The sequence below is a fragment of the Micromesistius poutassou genome (assembly GCF_964030765.1).
Source record: "Micromesistius poutassou genome assembly, chromosome: 11".
Taxonomy (NCBI): Eukaryota; Metazoa; Chordata; class Actinopteri; order Gadiformes; family Gadidae; genus Micromesistius; species Micromesistius poutassou.
Genome location: NC_140281.1, coordinates 14,545,122 through 14,558,213, shown reverse-complemented (window position 1 = coordinate 14,558,213; position 13,092 = coordinate 14,545,122). Strand labels below are relative to the sequence as shown.

Genomic DNA, 13,092 nt, shown 5'->3' with positions numbered 1-13,092 from the left:
TCATGGAGGGGAACCTGTCCTCCCCCTCCCCAAAGCCCACCCCCTCCAGCGACATGTGAGTGGACTCACTTTAGGGATCAAAATATCGGATCCAAGTGTACCTGTAAGGCACAAGGAGAACTTACAGTATGGGCGACAAGAATCCAATATGATATGAATTTTGTATTCATTTGTGTCCTTCCAGGACGGCGAGGAAGGAGTTCATCAACTCTAAGTACGTGGACCACCGCTTTGCCAGGAAGACATGTTCGTCGGCCCTGGCCAAGATGGTGGACCTGTGTGAGGCGGTGCAGTCCCGGGACCTGCTGGCCCTGGTCCAGGTCTACGCCGAGGGGGTGGAGCTTATGGAGCCCCTCCCAGAGGCCGGACCGGTGAGTCTGACCGACACGCCCCCCTGGTCAATGATGTTTGGTTATGAATAGACCTCTGAAGAAGAAGTCCCGCCTCCAAGGCTCCGGTTCCCTCGGTCAAATGTCAATGGGAAATAACATGGGGTTTTTGAATGATCGTACATTACAAACTCTGTAGGTAGCGAAGAAGTAAAAGCTGCGTCACATTTTGAACTACACACTTGGGAGAGTCGTGACGCCGGAAGTCTGCGCAGATCCGCGTTAGCATAATGCTTCTTCATAATAGTTAACTACTTTAATGGCACCGACAATCCAAAACTTCAGTGGAAACCAGATGGAAAAAGTGTGTAGTTCAAAACGTTATGCAGCTTTTACTTCTTCGCCTCTTACAGAGTTTGTTATGTACGATCATTCAAAAACCCCATGTTATTTCCCATCGACATTTGACCGAGGGAACCGGAGCCTCGGAGGCGGGACTTATTCTTCAGAGGTCTATATACACCGACTTCCTAGGGATAGGTGTGCTGCTGACAACATATAGCATCATTCCTCTCCCTTCAAGATCAAATTAGCACTATGCCATATCACTGATGCTGCACACATTCACACACACCTGGAGGAAATTGGCACTATGCCATATCACTGATGCTACACACATACACATTCAGTGTTGGAGACAGATGGCATTAAGAGAATGCATGAATTCATTGAGCCGTCTCCTCTCCTGAGTTTACACCCCACCCCAAGGATGGTGAATACAGTCTGTATTCACCATCCTTCATGTATAAATATTTGACCACATTACAGGAAACTGCCGCATGTATTAATCCATTCACTCAAGCAGCCATTTTGCTCACTGTTGCTTGATCAAACGCTAGGAGAGAGAGATAGGGATAAAGGACAAGAGATGAGAGCGGGAGACATAGAGAGAGATGGAGAGGGTACGAGATGGAGAGAGTTGTGGAAGGGAGAGAGGGCTCGAGGATGCACAGTGGCTGATCGTGACTCTCTCTCCACTGTCCGTTACCGCCCCCTGCAGGAGTCCGGGGAGACAGCACTGCACTTCTCCGTGCGCACAGCGGACCACACCTCCCTGCACCTGGTCGACTTCCTGGTCCAGAACAGGTATGGTGGGGACATCATCCGACATCATCATGCACCCCAGAACCTTCTGACATCATCCAGTACCCTATAGAACCTTATGACATCATCAGATACGCTATGGAACCTTCTGACATCATCAGATACGCTATACAACCTTACGACCAGTAGATACGCTTTTTATAGAGCAGATCCAAAGCTGAACTAACTCAATTATACTATGAAAACCAATAATTACAATCTTTGGAAATCATATTTCAAAACCCCTAGTGTGATGTTCTTAATCATATCTGTTCATTCAAATAATGCTTCTTTATTAAAATGATAATTCACAATGTAATGAATGATTATCGATCAAAACAGACACAAAGTCCATAAACCAACACATGCAGTTTCTAAGAGAGTCGTGCTTCTGAACCACAGCTAGTCATGCTAAACCAGAGACAGAGGGAGTGATAGAGAGTCATTCTAAACCAGTGAGAGAGAGACATTGTGAAGCAGAGAGCGAGGCTCTGATCCCTGGGGGGTGCAGGGATCTGGGTCACGCTCCTCTAGTAGTCTCTCTTCATTATTCGTCCTATTGTTGACTGTCCTCACGTGTCTTGGTACCAGAGAACGGCAGCGGTTAGCCGCTAGTTAGCTGCTCTCTCAGTGCGATGATTCCAGCTCTGTATAGTATGCATGTATTACACGTTTCATATGATATATAACGATAATATATTGAATATATATTGAAAATATGTATGAAAGTATATGTCCCTTAATGCTGTCTAGGGACGGTTAGCATAATGCTGCCACTATATTCTCTCACATACTGAGCAAAGCTGAGCATACTTTTAGCTTTTCAATCACATCTGTTATCTTAATTCTAAAGATAACAGATGTTAACTGTGTGTGTGTGTGTGTGTGTGTGTGTGTGTGTGTGTGTGTGTGTCTGTGTCTGTGTAGCGGCAACCTAGACAAGCAGACCGAGTTTGGGAACACAGCGCTGCACTACTGCTGCATGTACCAGAAACATGAATGTCTCAAACTACTGCTGAGAGGGAAACCCACTACAGACATCAGTAAGTTACACACACACACACACACACACACACACACACACACACACACACACACGCACACGCACACAGACACACACACTGCTGAGAGGGAAACCCGCTTCAGCCATCAGTAAGTTACACGCACGCACGCACGCGCACACACACACACACACACACACACACATACTGCTGAGAGGGAAACCCACTACAGACAACAGTATGTTTTATACACACACACACACACCACATAGACTCACACAGATATAGTACATACACACGCAGATACATACACACTACTTCTGAGGGGAAAGACCACCACATACAGCTATGAGTATATGAGTATAATACAGTACACACACACAAACATACACATAGATATACACATACACCTGCGCACTAGAATCCTTTGATCACTCACCCATTTCATCACTCTCTTTTTTTCCAGCCAATCAGAACGGGGAAACGGCCCTGGATGTTGCTAGGCGACTGCGGAACGCTCCGTGCGAGGAGGCGGTGAGTAGTGATGCTGAGCACACTCATTGCGTGCACCCGGACACACGTTTTTTACACAGGTACACGTGTTGCTGTCAGAGATGCACACCCCGGCAGATGGTTCCAGTAGAGAGGGTTGTTATGTTGGGTCTGAAGGGCACCACTAGAGGGCAGTGAGGGGACTCCTGCTCCCTGGCTACAGGGAGACACACACTTGGCTGTTGGTCAACTTTTACTAACATGAAGACATTATTAACACATCATCCAGTCGTTTGAGAAGTTGAGGGTTTAAACGAAGGAAACGCTGCAGTACACTGCTGTTAAAGTTCTGTTTTATATTAGAGAAGTCGTTAGTGCTTTATTTGTTTGTTTGTGTGTGTTTGTGTGTACGTGTGTGTGTGTGTGTGTGTGTGTGTGTGTGTGTGTGTGTGTGTGTGTGTGTGTGTGTCTGTGGTTGTCTGTGTGCATGTGTATGTGTGTTTGCATGTGTCTATGTGTGTGTTTATGTGTGTGCATGTGTGTCTATGTGTTTGTGTGTGTTCATATGTGTGTCTATGTGTGTGTGTGTGTGTGTTTGTGTGTGCAGCTGGTGCAGGCTGCGGAGGGGAAGTTCAACCCCCACATCCATGTGGAGTATGAGTGGAGCCTCCGTCTGGAGGAGATGGACGAGAGCGATGATGACCTGGAGGACAAGGTGAGACTGCAGCATCAGCACCATCTCAATGGGGTCTTGATGCACCATGTCAGTCATGGATTCAGAACCTCTGGCGTGAAGTATCTTAAAGGATAAACAGCAACAACTCCATCAAATCTGAAATGAAGGACATAACATAGCAATAATAATTATCAACTATAATTCAAATGATTGCTATAACCCCATTAACTTCCCTCCCATCCCATCCCATACTCCTTTGCCCCTCCTCCTCCTCTCCACCCCTTCCTCCTCCACCTCCTCTCCTCCACCCTCCTTCTCCACACCTCCACCTCTACCTCCTCCACCCTTACTCCCTCCAGCCTAGTCCCATCAAGAAGGACCGCTCCCCGCGGCCCCAGAGCTTCTGCCACTCCTCCAGCCTCTCCCCCCATGACAAGCTGTCCCTGCCGGGCTTCCTCAGCCACCGCGACAAACAGCAGCGGCTGTCCTACAGCGCCTTCTCCAACCAGGTGTACAGCACCTCCACCGACCTCAGCTCCTCCTGCTCCCCCGTGGACGGACCCCCACTGCCCCCCAGGAACCAGGGCAAAGGTCAGACCTCACATACACATACATATTCACACACACACCCAGTGATGCTAGCTCCAGCACCAAGTCTGAGGCCAGCATTTAGGAGCTTAGCTGTTCAATAATTATAGTTCAATTATTAGCATTGGAACTAAATGTATATTATTATATATATATAATAATATTATATTATATATAATAATAAAACATATTGGGCCCTATCTTGCGCCCGGCGCAATTGACTTTCTACACCGACGCATGTGTCGTTGCTAGTTTGCACCCAGCACAAAGCTGATTTTCCCCCGCAGCAACCAGGCACCACTACACTTGCGCCTGGAGAGGTGTGTCGGCAAAAAGCAGGGGCGTGTTCCGGCAAATGATATGTGCCAATGCAATTGCGCCACTGACCGAAAAATACCTGGTCTATAGCGGATAGTGCAGTTGTTGTTGCTATTTCGACGTGCCATGGCAGGTCGGAACTACAACATAGCCTACGCTTATACACACGTAGGCTATACACAGCACAAACATGCAAAATATTAACCTGATTTAAATATTATGATGTCAAAGATTATTCATACGTGTGAAACTGCATAGAAATAGCGTGTGGATTGTGGAAACATTTTTTTCAATAGGGCTGCATGAAAGAACATGAATGAAGTATAGTAGGCTATGGCATGCATTAAAATAATAATAATAATAACAATAATACATTTGAGCAAAGTATATTCCAGGCTTCCAAAACAAAATCTAATTTTAGGGTAAATGGTTGGTTAAATTATTTGGGAAAGAACAGCTGATACAGCGGTAAGTTGTACTTTTAAATCAATGCATGCAATGCAAACACCGTACAGCAAATACATATGTTCTTCACACAGACATCGTGTACAGGCCCATTACTTTTAGGATTGATGAGTATTTGATCGTGAGAAAACATAGTTTTACCGCGAGTGAGTGTTTAAAAGAATGAATGAATGCGGATGATGCTTGGTGCGTGTGTATGTGCGCACCCATCTGTTTAAACACACGCAAACTAAACACGTAACACATAATACAGTCCATGGCGATGTATATTAACGGGGGGACACATGCATATTATGAACACAAGTCGATAACGATAATGTATACAATACTGGTAACAAATGATGTTTGTTAATGTATTGCCGCATATCATTAAATAGACACACAGTTGCGGCCATCGAGGACCGCGTCCGCATATCATATATGTTTTAAGTTGTCTTTGCCGAAATTTACATGACGAATCAGTGTTTCTGAAGTTGGAGAAGAAAACGCTATTCCATGTGTGAATTATGCCTATTATTTGGCCATAAACTGAGCTATTTGAAGTTTGAAATTCATGTGGTCTGACTAGGGCCCATTATATCCTGAATCACTCACGTTTTATGTATTATGCACCCATTCTCAAACGTACATTGTATACACTAATACACCCCCCCCAAGCAGTAGAATGTGACTGGTCAACAGAGAGAGTAGGGTCTGGGGGAACTTGCCATTAGCAGTGTTAACAGAGACCCCTAGTGGGGTGGGGAGGGCCCCGGACGAAGATGAGATCCTCTGTCAAACGATTAGACACCGAGTCAACCTCAACACTTTTATAATTAAAAATAATAAAGCCCTGAGTAGGAGTAGTCACCCTAGCAGGTCCTCAAGCCGCAATAAAGGGCCCCTATTTGACCACCGGGATGTATGATGGATAGATCAGCCTACCAGCCTACCCAGTGGACTGTACCAACTGGTGGCCGATCTATTCATTATACATCTGGGTCATTAAATAGGGGCCCTTTTTTAACAGAATGTTGCAAATAAAGACAGTTGAGGTTTAGTTTAAAATATATATTTATTTATATTGATTGATTGATTGATTGATTGATTGAATACTTTATTAGGCAGAAATGAAAAAAAACAGTAACGGGGTACAGTCAAACACTTTGTCTAATAGGAACATCGAAGAAAAGGCCTTGGAGTCTTGTTTCCACATGAGTCCCGGGGGTATTCAATATATTATATACATTTTTAATCAATCTGCAAGATTTATATTCAACATGCTAGCTGTTTATTCTGCAGCGAATTCAAAAATGCTGGCTCTGATAATATATATTTATAATAATATAAAGTGTTCCAGTATGCTAGCTAGATATGCTATTATGTATTCCAGTATGCTAGCTAGATATGCTCTAATGTATTCCAGTATGATAGCTAGATATGCTCTAATGTATTCCAGTATTCTAGCTAGATATCGTCTCATGTGTTCTGTATGATATCTAGATGTCGCCTAATGCATTCCAACACACAGCTGCTGACAATAGCAGGATTAGCGGCGTGGCGTTCTCTCTTCCAGCCCTGGCTCAGAGAGCCTTGGCCATCTCTCCCCTGGGTTTTTCTAACTAAATCTCATCTTGTGCTTCTAGTATGGGTGCTGTTTTAAATAGTGACATAGATTCTCTCCCACACTCCTGCTCATCTCGCTCTTTTCTGTTCCCTCCTTTCCTTCTTTGTTTCTTTCTCTTATTCAGCTCCACACTTGGCTTTCCTTGGCTCTCACTCGCACTACGCCACTCTGGCTGGCTCTCGACCGTACATCAGTGAATATCCTGCTTTTACTTTCTGCCCTCCCCTCCTCTTCTTAAAGCCTCATAGCAGTTACCTTTCTCCTCTGGTTTCCTTCTCTGCTGCTCAGAGACGGGATTGATGTCTGTCCTCTTAAATGAGTTAAACGTTTGGCAAAGTCTCCAGCTCTTGTAAGCGGAGCTGGAACTTCCAGGTTCAGAAAGTAAAAGTCCAGCCCTGGATTTTAAATCAACCATATGAGCCTGGGGATTGACACAGAACACATTAATGAGTTTAACTGTGCTCAGTGCTTAGGGGTTGAAACAAATACATGGTAGGGATGTACTTCCTGAACCTGGAACTCTGGCCACGGCTGATTGGTCTCTTGTTGTAAAATGTGAGTCGTGGCCCACTATCTCTGAGCAGCTAAGTTCTATCATGGCTGAGTTCTCTATAAGCTTCTCTGACTAGACTTCACTGTAGACCAGAACTAACACCCTTCAGGATAAAACCCAGGCTAAACCAGGCCCATCCCTACCTGCCACAAACACGCAGTAGCCCACACTCCTTCTCTGGGGTTGTGTGTGTTTCTGTCACATACACACATTCCTGGCTGGTGTGGATGGCCTGGGGAGTGTTGTTTCTACTCCTGTCTCTGTTGTCCAAACACGCCATCCATGTCCTTCCGCCCGGTCTGTTGTTCCTGCTCCTCAGAGGGCCCACTACTGTCGCTATCACATCGCTCACAATCACAGTCACTATCACCATCACTATCATTATCACCATCACTATCCCTATCAGTATCACTAACACTTACAATTACTCTATCACTCACTACCACTATCACTAACAATATCTCTATCACTACCACTATCACTAACAATATCTCTATCACAAACACTATCCCCTCACTAACAATATACTATCACTAGCTACGATGATCTCTAACACTATGACTATCCATTATCCATCTCCCAGCTCTACATTCAAACGTTGTTCGGTAACCATGGTAACGGCGAAGACTGACAGCTGTCAATCTGCCCTCCTATCATCAGCATTGTCATCATCTGGTATGCTTTTGTGTGTGTATGTGTGTGTGTGTGTGTGTGTGTGTGTGTGTGTGTGTGTGTGTTTGTGTGTGTATCTTTGTGTCCATGCCTGTGTCTGTCTGTAACTGTGTGTGTTTATATGTGTGTGTCCGTCCATGTGTGAATCTGTATCTTGTTTGTATATGTGTGTGTTTGTGTATCTGTGTATCTGTGTGTCCATGTGTGTGTCTGTATTTGGGCGTGTGTGTGTGTGTGTGTGTGTGTGTGTGTGTGTGTGTTTGCGCGTGTGTGTTTGCGTGTGTGTTTGCGTGTGTGTGTGTGTGTGCGTGTTGCTCCTGCAGCTCTCACCTCATCCAGCCCCCCCTCTACCACACCCTTCACCCCGGGGGCCAGCGCCACCCTGTCTAAGAAGAGGCCTCCGCCTCCTCCCCCTGGACACAAGCGTACCCTGTCCGACCCACCCAGCTCCCTGTCCCACGGCTCCCACAGCAGGGGTGCCCTCTCTGGGGGTGAGGCGTCCAAACACCCCCTCTTCACACCGCCTTCCCATGGGGAAGAAACAACAACAGTAGCAACCTGTGGTCTAAATCAAAACAGAAAAGCATATTTTAGAAAACTCAGCCTGATTCATTTTGTAAATGATTTCCTTGGAGGCCAATTTTTTTTTTTTTTAATTCACGCATTCATATCAAACAAGCATTTATTTTTTGGGGTGTTCTGTTGTGCCATGGCAACGGAAAAATAATTTGTAATTGTTGCCCATGTCACTATCACAGGAAGTGACTCAACCCCTCCGCCGATGAACAAGATGTCTCCCATCTCCAACAAGTTTGAAGGAATTCCACAGCCGCAAAGGTATCCAAAGACCTCATGGAACTGCACAGGCCGCAATATACTTGACATATACTTGACACATTTCAAAATTGGCGTGTTTGCATAGGCTGTCGAACTGCTGTCAAAACATCAAACATGGCAATTTCGAAAAGAGTGCAATAAAGTCACTGTGAATTGTGGCGTTCTTGTTTATTGACCCTTAAGGTTTCCTACCTTCTCCTAGTTACTGCTGGAGCGGTCATATAAATGTGTGTTATACCTCACAATCTCAGCAAGTCTTGCTTCAAACTGGTTCAACGATGTATCTGGGCATTATGAGCAAATGATAAAAGAGGATATGGCTGAAAAACATATCATTCGGTGGTCCAGTCTCTTATCGATATATATTGAACATGTTTTATAGTGATACTGATCAAAAGTCTATAGGCCTAAAGGCCTAAAAGAGGGTACCCAAATATTTAAAACTACAGGGTATAGGCACGGTTTCTGGTAGAACATGGTCTTGGTCATTACAATGACCTTCAATCCAAATAAGTGCCAATCGATTTAACTTGCTATGGTATGTAAACATAGATTAGCCGAAATGCCGTTGCAGTAGCAAGTTCATGACCAGAGATGGTGCTGTTCCTTAAATTAAGTTTCAGATTTTCATCGCTCAGGTTACTCTGTGCAGCAGATAGTCGCTAGGGTGACTCCCAGCTAATGCATTAATGATTTTCAGTTAATGTGGCCTTAATGATCTTCCAACTGAAGACAAGGCAGTTGCCCCTTCTTCCCATTGGATACCAGTTCATGTATTGATTATTATGTTCATGTTCCTCCAGCTCCAATGCAGCCAACACCAAGTCTACTCTTGGACCAAGAGTTCTCCCTAAACTACCTCAGAAAGGTACCGCAGCTTCTTGTCTCACTCTCACCACTGTTATGAAGTAGCTCACACTGACATATTTATTTTTATCTGTCAATCAAAGCACACATTGACAATGAAGCAGCAATGATATGTTGCAGAACATGTTTCCAGATGAAACCATTCAAAGTAAGGCCCTCTTTGTGTTTGTCTTTCCACAAGTGGCACTGAGGAAGATAGACACTATCCACCATCAATCGATGGACAAGCCCAGTCTGCCTCCAGAGGTCTTCTGCCAGCTGAAGTCCCCGTCTGGAGCTGAAACCCACCAGAAGACTGTTCCCCTAGAGCGGCCTCATCCCGGGGACCTGCCCCCCAAGCCCCAGCCCTCTGATCTGCCCCCCAAACCTGGTGAACTGCCCCCCAAGCCGCAGCTGTCTGACCTGCCTCCCAAGCCGCAGCTCTCTGACCTCCCCCGGAAGCCCCAGCTGAAGGATCTGCCCCCCAAACCTGGAACAGCTGAGCCTGGGACACGAGCCCCACCCGGGGAACCCTCTCCAAAGCCCCAACCTTCATCTCAGCCACCATTTCAACCTCCGTCTCAGTCTCCATCTCAACCTCCTCCTCAGCCTCCATCTCAACCTCCGTCTCAGTCTCCATCTCAACCTCCTCCTCAGCCTCCATCTCAACCTCAACCTCCGTCTCAGCCTCCGTCTCAACCTTCATCTCAGCCTCCATCTCAGCCTCTAGCTCAACCGCCGTCTCAGCCTCATACTCCATCTCAACCTCCATTCCAACCCCAACATCAACCTCCATCTCAACGACAGCCTTCCCCACAACCTTCCCCTCAACCTTCACCACAACCTTCTCCACAATCCCAACTCCAACCCCTTGACCCTCCGTCACCCAATCAGCATGCAGATGGGGTCAGCCTGTCTTCCCAGCAGTCCAGTGAGGAGACCAATGGGAGTCTGGCAGGAGGTGCCGAGACGCCCGTTCCTCTGCCCAGGAAGATCAACACGGTAAGCACAGACGCCTTCCTCTATCAATCACAAACACATCCTCACATAGTCGCTTTGAAGACTGATAAGAGAAAATGGGTTGTGTGGCTTTGGCAATTAGACCATTTACTAGTTGTATCGCTTTACTTTCATTTGTATTCTAACATTTTCACATCCCATCATCCCACAATGAATGTCTTTTGTCTTCACGGAGCAAAAGCCATGGTCACCATAAGCTGTTGTCCTTGACCAAGGCTCTAGGCAGAAGACCTGGAGTTGGTCTCTGGGTGCTGCTCTGCAGCTGCCCACCACTCATAGTCAAATGCTCCAAGAGTTGCTAGTGACCGTAAAATACTCCTAGTGCTGCTAGTGATGCTAAAAGGCCCCTAAGGCTGCTAATGATGGGTTTATTTGTATAGTGCTTGTGGCTGTGCAATACAGGTGAAGAAGGTTCATCATCTTCTTCTCCTTCTAATGTGTCTGCTGATGTGTTTCCAGGGGAAGAGTAAAGGGCGCCGGGTGAAGACCATCTACGACTGCCAGGCGGATAACGACGACGAGTTGACCTTTGTGGAGGGAGAGGTCATCATTGTCACGGGAGAGGAGGACCAGGAGTGGTGGGTGAGTACATGCCTGTTACCATGACGGCAGCCGGTAGAGTCTACGAGGAACCCCATCCTGAAAGGCCCTCGGTTTAGTCACAGTTTAGAAAAACAGGTCTGAATATTTCCTGTAGGTGTCCTAAAATGTGCTGATAGCTGATCTATGGTCTGATGAGTCTGGCAAGATGGCTGTTGCCATCTCTTTTCTATAGTACCTGATGGTATACCCTAGTCTGCAGTGTTTTTACCACAGGAACACAGATCGACATGTTGCTATGCTGACAGGCTAGGTAGAACAGCAACAATATGGTTCTAAGTAGCTCCACGTCCTACACGTATATTCAAGTGAAAAAAAGCTCTTCTCTTTCTCTTCTCCTACAGATTGGGCACATCGAGGGTTTCCCGGACAGGAAGGGCGTCTTCCCAATGTCCTTCGTCCACATCCTGAGTGACTGACCACCATCACCCCTCTCAGTGTGCCCCGAGCAAGGGGTACAGAGAGGGGCACCCTAGGGTGCTGTGACTAGTTAGCACCCCTCACTCCCCAGCCGTGTCCGGGGCTGTATAAAGAATGCATGTGTTTTTCTTTTTCTCTACCAGTATTATATCTCTATAGCATGGCCCCCACCAGGCCACTCTCAGACCCTTAGCACTTACCTGAAGTCTACGTTTATGCTGTTACCGTGTATATATGTATGTAAATATATATATATTTGTGTGTGTGAGTGTACAAACATGTTTTAATGTACAAAACGTGTACACGTTAACATGGCCCTCTGTCTGTACGGGCAGAGGAGCGCTAGTTTTATTCATATTAAGTTCTACCGACCTATTGAGTCAACCACTCTTCTTGAACGGGAACGGAACAGGAACTGGAACGTGAGATAGATCACATGACCCCGCGAGTCTCTCCCACGTTCAGATTAAATGTACTCCCTTGTCCAGCTTGCTTTGTGTGTACATGTTTTACAGTGAGTGTAGGTACCTGCTGCTACCGTCTATACACCCAGGCTTGTGGTACCAATTATTTCAACCCATATGAAGTTAACTCGGCTCACGTCTACAAGTGATCTCATGCTCTTACCACTAGTGCAAGGAGGAGTCCTGGAGTGATCATGTGGGACACCGCAGCAATATCCAGTTAGCAGCCTTCAAACAGCTCGTGTAGTGATACCAGTCTTCACAATCGGTGACCACCAGTTCTCATGCAGAGTTTGTATTGTGTCCTACCATCTTTCCCCCAGTATTGATAGCTGGTCCTACACCACTAGATGTTTAGTAGACCTGGTATGACATGGTCCCATGCAGTTCTAATGTACACAACCATTTCAAATCATTAAAGTGCTGTACCCAAGTGTGTCTGGTCCATTCTTTCAAATCACCCGAATCCAGTTGGCTTATAGCCATAACTGACTAGCATGCTAGTACAAAATCAGTTTATCCAGTGGATGGTTGGACAACTTTTTGTAGAAGAATGCTACAAGTTTACCCAACTGGGTATTGCAAATTCAGACAATTTTAACCTCCGGTTAAATTAGCAGACCCTTTGGAGACTTACATTTGTCAGGTGAAACAATACATCACCATTAGTTCAGTGAGGATGTTCATAGAACTAAGTGCAATGGTCTAGGGCAACCCAATCTCCGTATACAAAGATACTACATCAAGTTCCAGAACGCCTAGGAACAAGCCATAGCATCATACAACCCACTCAGCTAGCTAAAATATGTGGAGTTAGGTTTCCTTTAAGTGTAAACACATGCAGCCATTATTTGACAAGGTAATTCAAGCTTTTTTTTAATTCAACTTTCAGTTTTCCCATCACAAATTAAATGCCATCAAGTGCCTAGTCTTGGGAATGCAAACATTAAAACTAATGTTTTAAGAGAACATAAATTAATGTGTTGCAACACAACTCACTTAAAAAAATATATACATCAACTGAAGCCATCATACCAGCGTACTGGTAAACAAACTAAAAAC

The 13,092-nt window shown here is 45.6% G+C and overlaps 1 protein-coding gene across 2 annotated transcripts in view; it reads left to right on the top strand.

Moving 5' to 3' along the window:
- The window catches only part of asap1b (ArfGAP with SH3 domain, ankyrin repeat and PH domain 1b), a 49,402-nt gene extending 36,946 nt beyond the window's left edge, over positions 1-12,456 (top strand). Inside the window, exons 16-28 of one of the 2 annotated variants that reach the window (XM_084474892.1) lie at positions 1-55; positions 185-371; positions 1,390-1,475; positions 2,400-2,515; positions 2,940-3,007; positions 3,573-3,680; positions 4,001-4,232; positions 8,167-8,334; positions 8,602-8,680; positions 9,484-9,548; positions 9,729-10,528; positions 11,006-11,128; positions 11,491-12,456. The exon at positions 1-55 is cut by the window's left edge and continues 37 nt beyond it. In XM_084474892.1, coding sequence (XP_084331018.1) covers positions 1-55; positions 185-371; positions 1,390-1,475; positions 2,400-2,515; positions 2,940-3,007; positions 3,573-3,680; positions 4,001-4,232; positions 8,167-8,334; positions 8,602-8,680; positions 9,484-9,548; positions 9,729-10,528; positions 11,006-11,128; positions 11,491-11,565 — 2,162 coding nt within the window. In that variant the 3' untranslated portion in view covers positions 11,566-12,456. The remainder of the gene's footprint in view (positions 56-184; positions 372-1,389; positions 1,476-2,399; positions 2,516-2,939; positions 3,008-3,572; positions 3,681-4,000; positions 4,233-8,166; positions 8,335-8,601; positions 8,681-9,483; positions 9,549-9,728; positions 10,529-11,005; positions 11,129-11,490) is intronic. The other variant, XM_084474893.1, reaches the window with a different exon arrangement.
- The last annotated feature ends 636 nt before the right edge of the window (positions 12,457-13,092 follow it).